This window comes from Ctenopharyngodon idella, chromosome 7, assembly GCF_019924925.1.
Source record: "Ctenopharyngodon idella isolate HZGC_01 chromosome 7, HZGC01, whole genome shotgun sequence".
NCBI lineage: Eukaryota > Metazoa > Chordata > Actinopteri > Cypriniformes > Xenocyprididae > Ctenopharyngodon > Ctenopharyngodon idella.
This window is the reverse complement of record NC_067226.1, coordinates 29,302,393-29,322,616: the sequence shown is the minus strand read 5'-3', so window position 1 is coordinate 29,322,616 and position 20,224 is coordinate 29,302,393. Positions and strand designations below refer to the sequence as shown.

The 20,224-nt window shown below is 36.4% G+C and overlaps 1 protein-coding gene across 2 annotated transcripts in view; it reads right to left on the bottom strand.

Annotated features, from left to right (window-relative positions):
* Positions 1-19,239, bottom strand: part of LOC127515496 (phosphofurin acidic cluster sorting protein 1-like) — a 61,470-nt gene extending 42,231 nt beyond the window's left edge. The window contains exon 1 of one of the 2 annotated variants that reach the window (XM_051899185.1): positions 18,792-19,239. In XM_051899185.1, coding sequence (XP_051755145.1) covers positions 18,792-18,940 — 149 coding nt within the window. In that variant the 5' untranslated portion in view covers positions 18,941-19,239. The remainder of the gene's footprint in view (positions 1-18,791) is intronic. The other variant, XM_051899184.1, reaches the window with a different exon arrangement.
* Positions 19,240-20,224: the final 985 nt, after the last annotated feature.

Below are 20,224 nucleotides of genomic sequence, written 5' to 3'. Positions count from 1 at the left end.
ACGGGCGATTCAGAAGAAGAAGAGACGATCGATTGATGTGTTTACATGTAGTCTCTCAACCAGAGTTTCAACTGCAGAAAGACATTAATAGCTTGAGAATAACATCTCACGTAGCATTACAATTACCTCAGGCAAGTCATTTAGTGTCCACAGCATGTTAGTTCACTAGAGAAATCAACTCAGAGAGAAATGAAGTAATGTCTTGATTATTTAATGTATGTAAATAAATTTGTCATGAAAACAAGTTGTGACAGTAACTGTGTAAATGATTATCTTTCAAAAATGAATTGGAGTAGAAAATTAAATTTATAATTAGATTTAGAAGTTAATGCAAAACCTACCTTATGTGCAATTTATATGTTTGTTTGTTTTTTTTTCTTGATTATTATATCTAAAAATAAATAGAAACTAATTTAATAGTTTGGGCTCTGTTGTTAATTGTAACTTTTAATATTACAGTAATGTGCAAGAAAGGGCTCCCTGTATATAGTTTACAGCATTAGCCAAGATAGATTTTTAATTATAATCTAATTTATTTAAAAATGGAAACAAATTTGTTAAAAAAAAAAAAAAAAAAAAAAAAAATGGTTTAATATTAAAAGCAAGAAAGCAACTTCATATATAGTTTTCTCCCCCCTGCATCACCGAACCATACCGATCCGTGACTTCATCATGTTTGCGTACTGTTACACCCCTAATAGATAGCACGATATATCACTATCGTAAATTATTTTACCATGGTAATCGTGTAGAGAAAAATCTGATATCGTGACAGCCCTATACTAAACCTAAAAAATAAAGCTATTTACAAACTAAAAACTAATTAAAAAAAAAAAAAAGCATATATGACCCACCCATGACCCATTTTGATTTTTGAGTTGTTGAAATAGTGGTTAACTGTTATATTTTTCTTGAAAAATGCATAATAACAACATACAGACAAACAAAAGAAGGATAATTAATGTGGAATGACTTTTGAGTTCACATCCTAAATGAAGACAAATGCTGTTGAAATGATGTTTTCCCAGAGCTCTGAACTGTAAACATGGAAATTACAATAACGAAGAGAAGCCTGAGTGCATTTTTATAAACAGAAGTCTGAATGTTGCCTTAGCAATGACTTGTCTGTGAATTTAAACAGACACAGTTCAGTAATCAGATTGAAGGTTAATCTGAAGAGAGATTTAAGTTTAAAGGGATGAAGGCCTTGTTAGTTTCATTGCTAAGGTGTTTTGGGTGGTTTCTAGGATTTTCTGTGTGGTTGATGAGCTATTGCTAGTGTATGAACTAGTGATAAACTGAGATTTCAGAAAAACCAAAATATCCTCCAAAACATGGCCAAAAGATTTGGATGGCTGAAATTATTGACAGATTATATACAACTCAAGTGTTGATTACTAAAAACATTTAATTATTTTCAGTAAAAAATTAATTTGGATACATCACTAGTATGAATGTACAAACAGACATTCAATAATACTAATAGCCAACATGACACATTTTATAATCACCAGTTATATTGGATTTGACCAAAGTAACGATTTTGTTAGTGAAACTGGTAAATCTGAACAGGTTGACAGAAGACAAGACATCCCCTGCAGTCTCCATGACGACACCTGCTCCTGTTTTTGCCAAACCTGGCAGAGTTCATGTGCCGATGCCAAGATGATACACACCTTAACACACACTATCGGTGACTGCACTGATGCAATCACGGGAAATTTATTAATTTATCATTTAATGATATATTAGCAAACTCAAGAGTAATACATTTGAAATAATCATAATAACAACAATATTTCAGTTAACTGAAAAGAATAATTCAACAACATTATCTCCACAAGCTTGGGCTGGGCAATACGACCGAAATCTTTTATCACGATATGAGTGATTTTATTTCATAATAACAATATATATCACAATATAGTTATTTTTGATTTAAATAAATTTGAGATCAAAATTTTTTATACCATTGAAATTTCATAAATCTCACACCAATTTCAATACCACAAAACAACTAATACTAGCCTAACATAAGAAAAAAACATCATGGTGTTTTGTCTTTGTATGACCCTGTGCACCGTCTATATACACACGAGTATTCACTATATGTTTAATGAACAGGTAACTCTGATTCATCACGTGGCTTTCTATTGTGCCACCTGTATTATTGTGGTGGTTATCGGTACATTTTAAGGTAAAAAGGCATATTTTGGTACACTATATTGCTAAAAGTATTGGGACACCACTCCAAACCATTGAATTCAGGTGTTCCAATCACTTCCATGGCTACAGGTGTATAAAATCAAGCACCTAGGCATGCAGACTGCTTCTACAAACATTTGTGAAAGAATGCTTAATAGCTACAGACCTCCAAACTTCATGTGGCCCTCTCAAGAACAGTGCGTAGAGAGCTTCATGGAATGGGTTTCCATGGCCGAGCAGCTGCATCCAAGCCTTACATCACCAAGTGCAATGCAAAGCGTCGGATGCAGTGGTGTAAAGCATGCTGTCACTGGACCCTAGAGCAGTGGAGACGTGTTCTCTGGAGTGACGAATCACGCTTCTCTGTCTGGCAATCCCATGGACGACTCTGGGTTTGGTGGTTGCCAGGAGAACAGTACTTGCCTGACTGCATTGTGCCAAGTGTAAAGTTTGGTGGAGGGGGGGATTATGGTGTGGGGTTGTTTTTCAGGGGTTGGGCTTGGCCCCTTAGTTCCAGTGAAAGGAACTCTTAATGCTTCAGCATACCAAGACATTTTGGGCAATTTCTTGCTCCCAACTTTGTGGGAACAGTTTGGGGATGGCCCCTTCCTGTTCCAACATGACTGCACACCAGTGCACAAAGCAAGGTCCATAAAGAGATGGATGAGCGAGTTTGGTGTGGAGGAACTTGACTGGCCTGCACAGAGTCCTGTCCTCAGCCCGATAGAACACCTTTGGGATGAATTAGAGCAGAGACTGCGAGCCAGGCCTTCTCGCCAACATCACTGCCTGACCTCACAAATGCGCTTCTAGAAGAATGGTCAAAAATTCCCATAAACACACTCCTAAACCTTGTGGAAAGCCTTCCCAGAAGAGCTGAAGCTGTTATAGCTGCAAAGGTTGGGCAACTCCATATTAAACCCTATGGATTAAGAATGGGATGTCATTAAAGTTCATGTGCACGTAAAGGCAGGCGTCCCAAAACTTTTGGTAATATAGTGCAGGTATATTATTAACATTATATCACTTAAAGCTGCAGTCCATAATTTTGCCTCTTTGTCGCCATCTCTGTTTGAGACCTGCAATTGCAGTTATTTGCGGAATATCATTTTTACGTGGGTTGTGCATCGGCACGGCTCCTCAGTGCAGATGAATCTAATGTTTGCTGTCAGTCACCACATCGGTGTGGATACTGTACTTCGGAATCAAAGATTCTACATCTTGGAAGTACAAAATAACAATTTTCACCAGAAAATGCGATCTGAGCAAGTAAGTAACATGTCTGCCACTTTTTTTGGATAATTTTTAACCAAAAAAAAGTTACAGACTGCAGCTTTAATGAAATATACAGCACAGTAAAATATACAGGCATCCTGTAAAACTGGTAACACTAGCTGGGTTTCCATCCAAACGTGAAGTGAATCTTTTCAAAGTTCGCAAAAAAACAAACAAAAAAAAACAAACAAATGCGAATTAGGTTTCCATCAAGCTGTTTGAGTGGATGACGGTGGTATTGGTAACCTAGTAACCAACAGTAAATAAAGCACAATCAGCGGAAACAAACGTTTAGTCACGTGGGTTTAATGTTCGCTACGTCAGAATTTATTCGGAGAAAGCATTTCCATCTCCCATTATTCACATGAACTCTTTTTCAAAAACCACCTCAAGCGAGCGTACTTTGTGAATTAAAGGATTTCTTCCCGAAATGTGGCATTTCCATCACTTGTTTCTGATGTGATACTTCAAAATGTGCATGAAAACAGGGTGATGGAAACAGCTAGTGTCACAGTATTTTTTACCGTGAATTTCTGGCAACCACAGGTGCCTTTTTTTTTTTTTACCCCAAATGTAACGGAATATTTTTTAGTGTACTTTCAAAATGAAAACAATGGATGGGTCTTTCATTTATAACTGGATTGCAATTGCAGGAAAAGTCAGTATATTAACAGTACAAACACATTCCATTCTACAGTGTATAACTGTTTATTTTCATTGTTTCTTCTTGCTCTTAATGGGGTTTTCAATGATGTGTGTTGAAACTGGATGCACACACACACATACAAAAAGACGTGCTGAACGTGATAAATGTTGTTCAGTGACATGTACAAAAATATGCAGTCATACGTGCATAAACAAGCCAACATAAAGAGCCAGAGGAATGGGGACAGTGAACACACACACACACACACACACACACACACACACACACACACACACACACACACACACACATATACATACACAATATAACAGGCTAAAATTAAACCGTAAAAGTAGGTGGGCAAACACAAACATGCACAAGTAAAACTGACATTTGGCTCGTTCGGTTCTTAATGGATGCAGTACAATAGACCCGTGGCTTTCGCCCAGTGCAAAATCCGTTTTGACAAAGCTTTCCATTCCTCCGTCCTCTCCTCAGTAATAACCCTTCTTCCGTCTTCGACACGCTCGCGGGAAGGACAAGTCTGTTCCTTCACGTCCTCTGTGGCGATCCGCTCACAAGTCAAGCTCATCTCCCCAGACATGCTAACAACCCCTGGGCAACGTTCAGATCACACAGACACACACCGCTTTTGCTCACTTGAACAGACACACACACTTCAAATGGGGTTAGTCCAGTCTTTGGCCCCATTAGCCGCTCCTGCATCGTCCTGCCACTGAAGTTAACTTTACTAACTGTGTTTGTTAAAGTTAATGCCTGATGTGCTGCACTTCAAGTCTGCAGAGTTTTATTCAATCGGCTGTGTTTGTTAGATTGGACCGTGGCTTAAAGATTAGGGTCGAGTAATTTTATAAGGTGAATCAAAATATTAAAAAGCCTTTTTTTTCCATTGGCAATTTCATGATGGAAGACATTTAATGAAAGGGAATTTCTACATTATCAAACATGCAATGCTTGTAAGTTTCACTTCTGGTTGTAAACACCCCACTCGGGCTAAACTAATGTAATCTTCAGAGATGATGACTCAAGCTGCTGTGACTCTGTGACCTTTATGAGGGAACTGTTCTGGACAGATAAGAGACACGAGTACGTCATGGAACTCCCACACGCAGTGGGACGTCCCGCACGCTGAAAACACACTTTCAAAACAACCTGTGATATCCATCAAACACTCTCTCAGCTTTCATTTTCAGTGTTTAAAACAGACTTGGTAATTGTTTGAAACCCCACACACTGGTGGTTGTGTCTAGATATAGTCTTTAAAAGGTTTTGATGTTAAATCAAATTATTTTAATGTTAAAGGGATAGTTCACACAAAAATGAAAATCATCATCATTTACTAACCCTCAAGTTGTTCTAAATCTGTATGAGGTTAACACAGAAGAAGATATTTGAATAATGTGGGTATTCAAACAGCAGCTGGTCCCCATTGACTTCCATAATATGAATAAAAAAATACTGTGGAAGTCAATGGGGACCAGAAATTGTTTGGTTACCAACATTCTTCAGAATATCTTCTTTTAAGTTGCACAGAACAAAGAAACTCATACAGGTTTAGTCAGAACAACTTGAAGGTGAGTAAAAGATGACAGAATTTTCATTTTTGGGTGAACTATTTCTAAGGAATGATATATTCTTTGTGAAACTGTGTGTGGTGTTGTTTTTTATTATTATTTATTTATTTTTTTTGCTAAACATAGTGTTGTTATTGAAACTAATAACTGAAACAAACTATTGAAAATGTTTTTTGGCGATCATTTGTTTATATACAGCATACACATTTAAATTTTTTTCGAAAATGACTGATCGTTTTGCTAGATAAGACCCTTATTCCTCATCTGGTATCATTTAAAGCCCTTTGAAGCTGCACTGAAACTATAATTTTGACCTTCAACCATTTGGAGGCCATTGAAGTCCATTATAAGGAGAATAATCCTAGAATGTTTTTAGTCTTTTCTTCCTGTGGGGGAGCATTCCAGCCAGAAACTACAAAAGTTTACTATAAATTTAATGGAAATCAAATTAAATAGGCTACAATTTATCGTGTAACCAAAATACCAATAATGGCAAGAAAAAAAAAAAAAAAAAAAAATAAAAAATAAACTTAGCGTGTGACTTTTAATTATAAACAAGCCCGGAATACACCGGGACTCTTATTTTGAAATGTCTATGCTTATTGCGGGCTGATCCTTCAGATGAGAGAGGTAAAATATGCATTCTTACAACCGTTTAAAACATATTATATAAAGTTAATATAACTGGGCGGCCCGCCCAAGTGAAGTCTATGTGTGGGAAGCTCACAAAATCATCACAAAATCATCGGCGAGTGTGTAATAGAGATATATGAATTAATAATTTTGTCCATCCTGTTATGCAACAAGTTTAACACTGATCATTTTAAAGAGATAGATAAACTGACACCAGCTGTGACACTCATCCACTGGCACACACACATACACACACCGTGGCATACTGGCCTCTCATTAAAACTATTAGATGCTAATGATGTAAAGACCGTTAATCTTATTTGAGATGAGATGGAAATGCAATGAAGTACATGTGGAGAGCGAATGTTTCTCCATTATTACTACGGTTCATTAATGAGCAATATTTCACTTGACGGCAACAGCCTGGCAACCACCCACAACTTTTTTGCACTTGGGAACCTAGCTACTAGCAAAATCTAGTTACTGTATAAATATTATTCTAACTTTATTTAAAGATATCTTTATCAAGTATTATGTTAATTTTGCCTGTTGTCATTATCCTTAATTTACATGCACAAAATCTTGGTGCACCGTTGTGCTACTGTACAAATGCTTTGGCGATATGAACACATAAAACCGAAAACACAGAGAGAGACCGTTTGCTTTCTTCTTCCACAGAAATGTGCTGATGTTCGGCTGTGAAGAATGTGGCTTCACAGAAACAATCATAAACATTCAGTGATGTTCAACTGCAACAGCAGCTGAGACGCCTGAGAAAAAAAGGTGTGGAGAACGACACGAACACCAACACGCCGATTACATGCATTCAAACACACGTTTATACACATATGTGACACATGACCTTGTTATTCGACCGTATTCTAATCTGAGAGACTGAAAGTTAATCGGAGTAATGACCATCACTGGAGCTGAAAGACGTCCACACCTTATGAGGATGAGGATGATGATGATGTCATAATCTCAAGCCATTTCCTCTGACTCTAAATATCCAGATGCAAACATAAGACAGGAAATGCAATTAAATAGTTTTCCAAACAATTATATATTAGTGCTGTAGATTAATAACATCTAACATAAAAGTTTGTAACTATATGTATATGTTAGGGCTGTTGATTATATTTCTGTTGATTATATTTATTTGTGTTAACATCCATTCAGACCTTGAGCTACAGTCCTCTTTCATGCACTCTTCACTACTGATGTCCATATACTGACTACTGATTGTTTAAATACTTTTGTTAAATATGTTATTTTGTTGAATAAATCATCTTCTTTCTCTACTTGCCCGTCCGTGTTGCCTCTCATTCATGTTACAATTGTGAGCCGGTTGTAACATATATGTATATGTGTATGTGTGTGTGTGTATATTACATTACATTACATTACATTATATTATATTATATTATATTATATATGATTATTCAGTTTGGCAGCACTATCTTTAATTTATCCATTTGGAATCTGAATTTTCATTTTTTAATATTTAAAAAAAACTTGTCTACACAGGAGTGGGATTCTCGCACATTACTGTATTGTGAATTAGGAATATTCTCATATGATATTTATTATCATGACAAATATTTGCTTATATTAAATATTAGTCATGATAATGTTTTTCATACGTTTTGAGAATGTAATAACTGTCATAATCTTTTATAATTTTTATAAAAAAAAAAAAGTTTGAGTTATAATTTTTTCCATTTGTAATCCAGTGTTAACTAAAACTATTAAAAAAATATTTGTAATAAAATTCAATATGATATAAATATTAGATAACAAAAACTACATTAAAGTTTGCAGTTTAAGTACTAAATGACTAAAATGGTAAATAATTAAAAATAAAAAGATAAATAAGTTAAAACTATATCGAAATATTTAAAAAACTAATAAAAATGACAAAAGCACATTACAAAATTAATAAAATTTAAAATAAAATTTCAATAAAAAAAAACAAAACAAAACTGATAAGTAAGCAATAAGGTACAAGAGGCTGTGCTGTATTGTGAATAAGTCACGGCTGAAGGGTGTTGTTAGGCACGACGCGAAGCGTCCCCTTCAGCCATGACTTTTTTACGGTACAACACTAGCCTCGAGTACCTTATTGCTTTTATAAAACCACACAATACAAATATTAAAGCCGAAAATATGTAACTTTCATGAAGTAAACTTTCACTAAAAGCCTTCCTTCCACCGGAAAAAATAGTCCCTGACCGTGAACAGCAACAGAAGTTACATTATTACGCCATTAGATGGCTGCAAAAACTGTCTTTATGAGTGAGTCACAGTGGTGAAGACTTTTATATTCGCGTTATGCGTTATGCTGCCATAGTGACAGCAGTTTGTCCGAAATCCGTTACGAAGTACCTTTATGCACAAACGCTGCATAAGCTTCCGCCGGAAAAAATAGTCACTGACCGTGAACAACAACAGAAGTTACATTATTACGGCATTAGATGGTGGCAAAGACTGTCTTTATGAGTGTCAGTCAGTAGCGAAAACTTTTACATTGAAAAGACTGAATTGTTTTGAACACGGAACAAGACGCAACTGACAAATGCTTTGACTAGCGCTGTCAGTCACGGGAAAACCCCTTAACTATTAAAAGGACAAGATAATACATCAGAGATTTAAACAGATTTTTTATTATGAACATAGGACTGACCTGAAGGAAAATGCTAAATCTGAATGCAGGTAATAAACTCGCTCACTCAATTTCTTTCTCGCAATACTCTTCTACATAATACAGTAAGCTTCAATGAACAATATCAACTGAGAACAAACAGTTTACTTTGCTAAGAATAGTTGCTAAGGGTGTTGTGTAGTGATACACAGAACCGTTGGGTGAAGCGGTCATAGCCGTGTTTTATCGTGAATAAAACACAGCTATTGACCAATCAGAATCAAGGACAGGAACTAACCGTTTTATAAAATAAAAATAAATGCTAACTCATAATATTAATAAATACTATTATGGTATTAGAACCAGAGTCATCAAATTCCTGTTGAGATGCCTATTAGATTTTCTATCATCACTGACAGACCGATTGTAAAAGCTAAGTTCAGACTTACTGCATTGACCATTATTTCAAACATTTTACAAATCAGAACAATTCAGAGAAAACTGAACGAGGATGTGAACTGAAGAGTGGGCAGTCCTGTCCTTGAGTCTGTGATATCAGTCACATCTTGATGTTATGAATGACTGCCATCTCACTGTGTTAGTGGGTCAGTGTGTCGCTGGCCTAATATCACACGAGTATGTGTGTGATATTCATTAAAAATACAATTTACAATCACAGGAAACATGTCAGACCGTCGTAACGCTGCTGCTGATTCAGTAAATCAGTGCATTGTTGTTATGTTTTAACTGTAATACAATTGGAGAAAATGCATCCAACTATTATCATCTCAAGCATCTGTCAGAAACACACGCTTACAGATGAAGTAATTCGGTAAGTGAATGGCGCAGTTCAGCCGCTCACATGTCAGCGTTAAGCTTTCATAATAAGCTTCAGGATTCGAGCACATCAGTAGTTTTGCGGCTCAGGCGTCGAGTCACATGACTACTGACAGGCTGAACACTGTTGTGACACACTGCATGAGGCAGCCGTGATTAACTGTGTCAGTATCTCACCGTTGCAGTGGGTCAATGCTGCGGGGTGAACTCCGGCCGCGCCACTGCTGCGGTTTCACTTACGCATGGATTGCATCAGTTAAGGCACATAATAAAGCGGCTTTGTTTCAATTCTCCATTGGCAGTGTCTCTAAGAGAGTGTAGGGTTTCATAACAGTAATAATGATGACGTAAACATGCACAACAATGACAGGAACAAAGCTGATGCATGAAAATAAAGCTGATATGCAGGTAAAATCAGAGATCAAAGGCAGAAACAATGCATCATGTGTGCGGCAACTTCCAACGCACATGTGCGTGTGAGTCAGTACCTGCTTATATACAATAGGCATCATTCAGAAAATATGATCAGAACATATTTCAGCATAAAACCATTCTTAAATCATTTGATGCATTAAATTTAATGTCAAAATAATACATTTACAACTACATCATATCACAAAAACTCAAAGGTCTTCAATACAACCCACCAAAATAAAAGTTTGATTTAACATGAATTATGATAGAAATGTATTACTGTTTATAATAATAATAATAATAATAATAATCTGTTGTAAAGCAATTGTTGTTATTTTTTAAATATATTTTTACATTTGTTTTTATTTTATTTTAAGTTTCATGGTGTTATGAATGTAATTAATTAGAGATGTTTTTTGATTATTAAATTTTATTTAACCCTTAAAAACAATCATATCCATAAAATTTAAAACAAAAGATAGAATAGAGGGCTGATTTTATAGGGCTCTAAAAGCCGAGAGCTTCTAGAGCTTCACGATTAATCATTAAAATATCACAAATCTCACTCATAAATGACAACAATCTGTCTTGTCTATTAAACCTTTGACAAAATCGCACTTAAAGATTCAAATCTGCATTGGTGCTGCCGCTGACCCAGTGAAAGCAGCTGGCAAGTATAGGTGTAAAACTACTTCACAAACATCTTTTCGAACAGTTTCGTTAATTCTGTGTCACAAATATTCAAATTATCACAGAAGTACTGGGATCAAAGTTTATAGTTCGGATATAAACACTGATGTCTCCAGAAGTGATCAAAACAGAGCAAATCACCGTTTGAAAGTGACTTAAGCTTGCTTCAAATAAAGATTGTATCGATTACATCGTTACACCAGTAGGTGGCGACAAGTGACTTAAAAAATGTATGTCATTGAATCATTCATTCAAGAGATTCATTCAAAAACGCTATTCTACTTTAAAGAGCTCATGCATTTAAAGCAGCAGACGTCAAAACTACAGCGTGTACTTAGAAACAGAAGGTGTCAGGAATTTACTCAGAAAAATAAGGAAAGACTCAATGCAAACAACCTTGCACACTTAAAAATAAAGGATAAAAAAAAAAATCAGCTTGATGCCTTTTGAGAGACTTTTTAATGCTGCGTTCACGTCATCTGAATTACTGCAATTACAAAATGACAAATCAAACATTTTGCTCAAAGCTGCTCACATGATTAGACTCTGAATTACTTGTTTTTATAGCAGTATTCATTATGGCAAAATGGATCCATTTTGCTGCTTTGTAGTTTTTAATATAACATAACTAGTAGTTGAACAATAAGGATTTTTCTATGCTAATACAGATATTTAGAGAACAGGGAGGCTGACAGCCGATTTGAAGGTCATATACACTGATGAGCCAAAACATTATGACCAGTCACAGGTGAAGCGAATATTGTTGATCATCTCCTAACAAGGCTATACATTAAGGTCTGGGTAGATTAGATGGTAAGCAAGTAAACATGTTGGTTGCAGGAGAAATGTGCAGGATCTGAGCGACTTTGACAAGGCCCAAATTGTTATGGCAAATCGACTGGGTAATGAGGACAACGAAGACTGTCTCATCTGGAGAATATGATAAAGAGTTCAAGGTGTTGTCCTGGCCTCCAAATTCACCACATCTCAATCCAATTGAGCATCTGTGGGGATGTGCTGGACCAATAAGTTTGATCCACGGCAGCTCCACCTCACAACCTACGGGCCTTGAAGGATCTGCTGCTAACATCTTGGTGCCAGATACCACAGCACACCTTCAGGGGTCTAGTGGAGTCCAGGCCTCAGCTGGTCGGCACTGTTTTGGTGGCAAGCAGAGGACCAACAACAGCAAGAGGTCATAATGTTTTGACTCACCACTGTATATATAATATTAATAAATGATAGGAAATGAGATGTATACAAAACTGCTGAAAAGAAGTAAATCTCATTAAATTTATTTTAAATTTATAAAATGTGTAACACCATCTATGTGCGTGGCTTCACTGCAAAGCAGTGAGTCTTTATTTTGAAGAGTGTAACCATCTAGCTGACTCTGAGAAAGAGAGAGAAATCCTCGACCTGAGCAAGGAAAAGAAAGAAAGAACGACAAAATGGGAATGTCCATCTTAATCAGCTCGGATCCTGCTCGGAGGCGACAGCACCGCAGGGCTAATAACGCCGACGCCGCACCCGAAACGGTGTATCATGGCAGAGTCATGAGAATTTCCAAATTTAAAAGGAAGGAGAAGAATGTCAGGCATCTCACATCTCCGTTCACTTTATGGCAGCCCGAGCAAAGATTACCCATAATGCAACCGTCGAAAATTCCCCAACACTTCCAGTGAAGGGAAGGCAGATCTTGCAAGGGCAAGTCTTGAGTGTAATAACACTTAACACTAGTTCACACACGCCTTCCTGAAGCAATAAACCTCAGTGCTGCTATTGTTAAAATTGCTAAAAGTAAAATATTAAAAATCTTTATCGTTAACTGAGATAAAGATTAAATAAAATAAAATATAAATATTAGATGAAAAACTTAGGCCTAACCTTAAAAACACCCTTAAATATATTGAAGTATATTATAAATAAAAAAATATATATTATAAATAAAAGCTAAATACAAATACTAAAAAAAATGACAAAAGCACATAAAATCACTAAAATGTAAAAATAAAACTGAAAATATGAAATAAACGCTCATTCAAAATATAATAATAAAATGCAAATAATAAATAATATAATAATATATTCATATTATAATAATATAATATCAATAATAAATAAAATCAATATACAAATAAATCCCTGTAATTCACAGCCTGTTCATTGATAATAATAATAATAATAATAAACAGATTTTACATCAAATCATAAAATTCTATAGTCTAAATGTTGTGAAACTGGATTGGGGGGGGGGGTATTAATTTTTTTTTTTTTTTTTTTTCTTAAAGCCCAATCATCTCTGTGGCATTGTCTTTCTGAGCTGATGTCAGCCGTAGCATCCATTTCATTGTTCGGTCTCATAGATATCAAGGTGAATTCAATTTCAGACTGATCTCAGACCAGATAGTTTTTCGAGTGGCGGCTTGTTGTATTGATTGAGTGCCACACAGTTTCGTTTTTCTCCCTCAGAATCTTGCGGCAGTAGCAATTACCTTTCCACCCTCGTCCCATCATCCCCCCCCCAACACTCTCTCGCTCCCTAATTCACATTTTCTGTGTGAAATCTCTCTGCATCTCCCTCCATCCTCGTCTCTCAGACTGTCGGCTTCATTTGTTCTCTTTTTGTGCTCAGCAATCAAATCAGGTGAACAAAGCGTGACTCCAGAAATCGGTGGCAGCGCAAACAAAAGGATGTGACATCGTCAGCCTTCAGACTGCAGAGGGAAACAGATGCAGATGAACAGGAAATAACCAGAGTCTCTGTGCCAAACTCAATGTTTATACTGAAAATACACCTCAATATGAACAGAAATGTTTTAAAGTTAAAGGAATAGTTGACTCTAAAAAAAAAAAAAAAAAAAAAACATTATTTTTTGTTGCTGTTTGAGAATTAAAAATGTCTGCAAAGCCTTGATTGTAGTCTTGAGTTTTCTTCCGGGAACAAACACATCAGAATACTCCTCGTTTAAATAATTCCCACCCAAGGGATATGCAAAATAAAGGGGCGGGGCCTGTTTGAGTTAGATAGTAGTGAAACTCGCAGCTCTGGTACACTGGAAGCTCTTTACCAATCACAACACACTGGTCCAGCTGACCAATCAATGTCAAATATGTGAAAAATAATGTGTTTTTTGAACATTCATGCATGAAATCCTATTAGTAGAGTCCAAAAACAAAATCAAGACTTTGAAAAAGGGCATATTAGGTCCCCTTCAAAAGATAAGAATCCTCCCACAGCTATCTGTCAATCTGCAATAAAAGACAAAAAACAACCATAAAAATGGTCCATATGGTTTGTGCACTATATTCCAAATCAAATAAAGCCATAAGATTGCTTTGTGTGAGGAACAGACTGAAATTAAAACCAGTGAAGCTTGAGCTCACTCTCACCAAGCCCACGTTCCTATCAAGAATTCAGAAATTACGTGTTACGTTCAGTCCCTAGCTACAGATGTGAGACACAATGGCATTTTGGTGTCAGTGACGTCAATGTTTGTGGTCGATCATTGTGGGTTTTTTTTTTTTTTTCAAAGACTAAACTACTTCATTACTGAACATTTGGTTACATCCTTGTATTGAAGGTTTTATGGGAAGTGTATGACAGAAGTGTGAATATAATGGCATGAGGCTCGATGTAATGTGTTGTTGTTGTTGTTTGTGTTGAATGAGGTGTCAATCTGTTTTCCCGCTGGCCTTTGGCACCAATCAATGATTCAGCTGCCAAAAGACGCTCAGGGGTTTTTTGCAAAGAGGGATTTTATCTTAACAAATATCAGACAAATGACAGACCTGGGACAACAAAACGGTTGACGTGCAGATACAAATGACAGCTCACATGCTACAGTCACTTGCAGGGTTGGGAATCGAGGACTATTCTTAGAGCCCTTTCACACCAAGGATGACAACTATAACCTTTATTATTCAAAGTTGTAAATAAAACAAAGAGTATGTTTTACAAGAAATTACCATTTTAGTTTTTCTACTTCAAATTTTACAACAATTCAACATGTTACTTGGAGCTCGTCTTATTATTATAGAAGCAATTTCTGAGTAAAAATTGTCAAGTAAATCTGACTTGCGTCAATTTTTTTTCAGCATATATAACGTTTTACTAATCGTTCTAATTCTATGACAATAGCACAGTCCACACCACAATTATAACAATAACAATGAGAATAATATAGTTGGGATCACTTTCGAAAACTATTTTTTTGAGCTGATAAAAACATTGCAGCCAATTAGAGGTCCAACATTTAAATTGGTAGATGACAAAAATAACTGCATCATACTTATAATAAACAGAATGTTATCATGCATTGGTGTGGACGCTAATATAGTTATCGTTTTTGATATGAATAGGCCTTTATTCAGAACAGGTTCAATTTACAAAAGAAAATTGAGTAGAATTATTTGGTTCCAACTAGGGCTGGGAAAAAAAATATCGATTTCTCGATTTTAATCGATTCTCATTTTTGCGAACCGATATCGATTCTTAAATCCCAATAATCGATTAGTCTAGTCTGTTTTCAGTTAATGAATGAACAGAACATGTAGCGCGCCTCTTACCAATAAATCACAATAATCTTTGTGCTTTGTTACTTTTGTTATGAAACAAAGTCTCAGATTTCAAATGACGTCCATCTTATTATGAGATTCAAAAAATAAAGCGTTTTGGCGCTCTTTAATGTGGCGTGACAGATCGCTGTAGCGCCTCAGTTAAAGAGAAGCGGCAGCACAGAGTGCATGTGAACATCCACTCCTCCGCTTTAATACCAGTTACAGCGCGAAATAAACATGACTAAACATCTGAAGGTATGTTAAAATATATAGTACAACTTACTGAAATCCGTATCATGTCTCGTGTAATCGCTCAATCAGTGTTTCAACCTCAGAAAGACGTCAATAAAACAGTTTGTAAACAATGTCACGTAACGTCACATTTATCTCAGAAAAACATATTCAGTGACCATAAACTCGTTAGTCAGCTAGAAAAATGAACTCTAGAGAGCAGCATTCTGATAAATATATGCACGTTACATATTCATTATAATTTTTAATGTTCTTCAATATTTGATGCATGTTTGAATAAATCAGTTATGACAGCCACGATTTAAATGTTTATATTTCAAAAAAACGAAGTGGAGTAGAAATATGATTATGTAATTCTAAACTTTATTTATTATAAAAAACATCACTGAGTGTAATTTAAGTGTTTGTATATAAATAAGTTAATTTTAACCTTCAATATTATAGTAATGTAGTACCAACTGACTCCCATGTGTAGTTTACAGCATTAGAAAATTTGCCATGTACTGTAATGTATCTGATATACTACGTCCAAAATAATCGATATTGAATCGAAATCGGAAGCATGTGAATAGAAATCGAATCGAATCATGAAAATACCCAGCCCTCCAACTATTTATGAACAGCTGCATTCTTACACCAATGCTACGTCAACAAACATACAGCACAATCAATGTAGTAGCCAGAATCACCAAATGATTACTTTCATGAGTAGGTTCTTTTAAATGAGTCAGTCAAAAAGACTTGAACTCTTGGATTATTGGTTTGAATCTGTCTTTCCAAAAGTAGAGACCATTAGTGCCAATGATTGCCATGATCTACTCAGGCTTACGATGCTTTAGGGAACTGCAGCCCAAAGCGGTTCTTGACTTATTCACTGAACTGTGAGTCATTACTATCATTATGTCCAGTTTGAACCAAGAACTGTTACTGTGCTGTTACTGCTCGTCAATTCCCATTCCTATTCCCAGTTTTCACGCAAAGATGCACACATTTACACACTCACAAACACGTAGAACACAGTCAGAAATCAGACACGCGCCACATGGGTGCCCTGTGCCGCCTATTGTGCCATCTTTAGTTCTAATTAAGTAGCTGGGGTGAGTTACAGGGCTATTGTCCACCTGAATTAGACATAAAACAAGATCACATTAATATTTAATAGCAGTCCCGAGCAAGATGATAGTAGTGGAAAGAAGAGCGCTATGCTCTTTTCCTAATGCATTACATTTTGAATACAGCCATCGGCTCCGGCCAAACACAAAACATCAACAAGTTGATCAATATTTCGGTGTATTTTTAGTTTCCTGTCAATACAAGCAGCATGAAGCCATGCAAAACAAGCACATACTGTGTAACCCAGATCTATCCCAATTGCTCCATCAATACGCATTTAATACAAATAAACCAATTAGCTTCAATGGGCAGCCATTTCACGTGTCTGTGTTGTCTGTATCCATAGCCGATATGAACTCCAGGAGAAAACAACAGGGAGTATTGGTTTTCAAAGGAGGACAGTTGCTTCAAACGTTCACACATACATGTTCACCTGATCAAATATGGGCATGCAGTGCAACTTTGGTGCCAGGCTGGAATACAAAGCTTGAAGCTCTAGTTACCATGGCAGCATCCCAAACCAATTCCATACCATTCCCAATTTAGAACACAATGCCTGAATCTCTACACATTCTAAACCAGCATTAGGATTACCACATGACAGCAACATATTCCAGACCACCAGGTTGGAATTCAAAGCATGAAGCTCTTCCGTTACCATGGCAGCATCCCAAGCCAATGTATACAAGACTAATTTCAGTAATACAACATGTGAATCGCTGCACATTCTGAAACAACATTTCTAGGATCTACCACATCAATATATTCCCAACAATGCGAATTTCCAAACATATATTTCAGGCTATTCCCAGGCTGGAATACAATCCATGAATAGGATAAACTAGCATTACTCCATTAAGTGGGGAGAGATATTTTTTCCCGATATTCACAATCAACTTAATCGGTTCTCAGTTGTTTAATATTGGGTCTACCAATAAGATGCCATAATTTGTGAGGTAATAATAATAATAATAATTAATTATATTATTTTAAAAAATGTTACATTAACATAAAAAATACACATAAAACCAAATATCAGTCTATCGCTATCCCATATTTTCCAGAACACCAGGTTGGAATAAAACACAGCAAGCTCTACAGTTACCATTGCAGAATCCCAAACCAATTCCATACCATTCCCAATGCATGAATTCTTCTCTACATACAGTAAAACAGTATCCTAGCATTTCTAGGATCTGTTACACCAATAAACATTCCAAATATACATTTCACACTATTCCCAGGATGGAATACAATGCATGAATAGGATAAACCAGGATTACTCTATTAAATGGGAAGAGATATTTTTCCTGATATTCACTTCCAACTTAATCGGTTTCCAGTTTGTCAATATTGGGTCTAGCAATAAATGGCATAATTTGGGTAAATAATATTTAAAAAAAATAAAATAAATAAATAATAAGAAAAATAATCAAAAAATATATCTGAACTGAATAACAATAGCCTGTATCAATACGGGTCAATAAAAATGCAATATCGGTCGAAGGCTATCAATTTTTCCAATATTTTCCTGAACAGCAGATAGGGATACAATGCATGAAGCTCTACGGCAGTATTCCAGACAAATAATCCAGACCACTGACAGGCTGGAATACAATACATGAACCCCTGCATGTCTGAACATTTCACCTCCAGCTCTTTGTTAAGCAGAAGTTGCTCTGGTTGTCTTTACCGCACTGTCGTGTTCAGATTGAGACACCGTTCATTCTTCATATCGCTTTTGCTGCAAACCGCGACATATATCGTGTTGAAAACTGCCTACCCTTAATTTATTCATTAATTACATCTAGTTATATCCACACTCGTATTCCCTCCAGGTTTGTGGATAAATGTCAAGTAAAAGCCCTGAACCTCGTGCATTATCCGGCGGTGCATTGCTGCTTTCCTCCCCGGTCTACAAGCGCCTTACCTCGGCACGCAGCTCGGGGACGATCGGTCCACTTCCCAGGTGGCGTACAGGTTCATGTGCACCGGCCGATTGGAGGTGATCGCCATCGGTTTGGAGGGCTGCGGAGACGGTACGCCTCCAGTCCTCGGGAGCCCTCCCCGATCCGACATACTGGAGGAACCTTATGTTTGAAAACAATGAGAGAAAACCCGAATAAAACGGCTGTTGTCGGAGGGTCGATCCTCTACTGCACCACAATCATCCGTCCACGAGGACCGAGGCTCAATTGTAGCGATCGCGACGCGCGCAGCGCTGCAATTGGATCCGATGTTCGCCGTGAAACTCGCTGCCAGTGTTTCTCAAGTTGCGTTAGTTGTTTATCGGTGCAGGAAGCGGAAATTTCTTTTTTGCCTTGCAGAGAAGCGCCACTGCCGAAGAGCAACGCCTCTTGTGAAAGACGAGCCCTCATAACCAACCCTTGAGTGAGTGAGTGAGTGAGAGAGAGAGAGAGAGAGAGAGAGAGAGAGAGAGAGAGAGGTTGACGAAGGTACACTTCTCGGGTTTTTGATCGTGCGATATTAGATAAAGCAGAATATATTAAGATTTTAGCGGCTTGCGGTTGCTGTTGCTTTGTTATATTTGCCCACAAGGGAATAGCTTGCGTTCTTACAAAAACAATTTGAAAATAGTGATTTGTCACGCTTCTTGAATATCCAGAATAGCCAGTATTCAACTATTTTAAAAATCTGTTCAGTTTATGGTTCTTACAGGTCAAATTTGACACATATTTGAAGAAGTTATGGCCTTTCAATGTTTAATTTTTCCTTAATTTGCTTGTTTGTTTGTTTATTTTGATCGAACAATGGGCCTATTTTACTTTCCTCATATTAAGCTCCTCGGGCAAACTGTTCCCTACACTAATAATAAAGAAACTAAAAAGTAACACATTAAAATAAACAACTTTGAAGTAGCATTTTCTTTTAAAATATACTCCAATAATCTTTATTTACAACTAAAAAAAAAAAAAAAAATTGCACAGTGTACAACATATACAATGGGAATAATTTATTTTACATTTAGATTTATACATTCAGCAGACATTTTTATCCCAAAAGCATTGAAAGGGATATTTCACCCCAAAATGAAAAATTTGTCATCATTTACTCACCCTCATGTTGTTCCAAACCTGTTTTAGTTATTTCTTCTGTTGAACACTAAAGAAGATATTTTAAAGAATGTTTGTAACCAGACAGTTGACGGCACCCATTGACTTCCATAGTAGGAAAAAAAATACTATGGGTGCCATCAACATTCTTTAAAATATCTTCTTTTGTGTTCAACAGAAGAAAGAAACTCATACAGGTTTGGAACGACTTGAGGTTGAGTAAATGATGACAACATTTTCATTTTGGGTGAACTATTCCTTTAAATAGATGATGTGATTTGAAGGAACC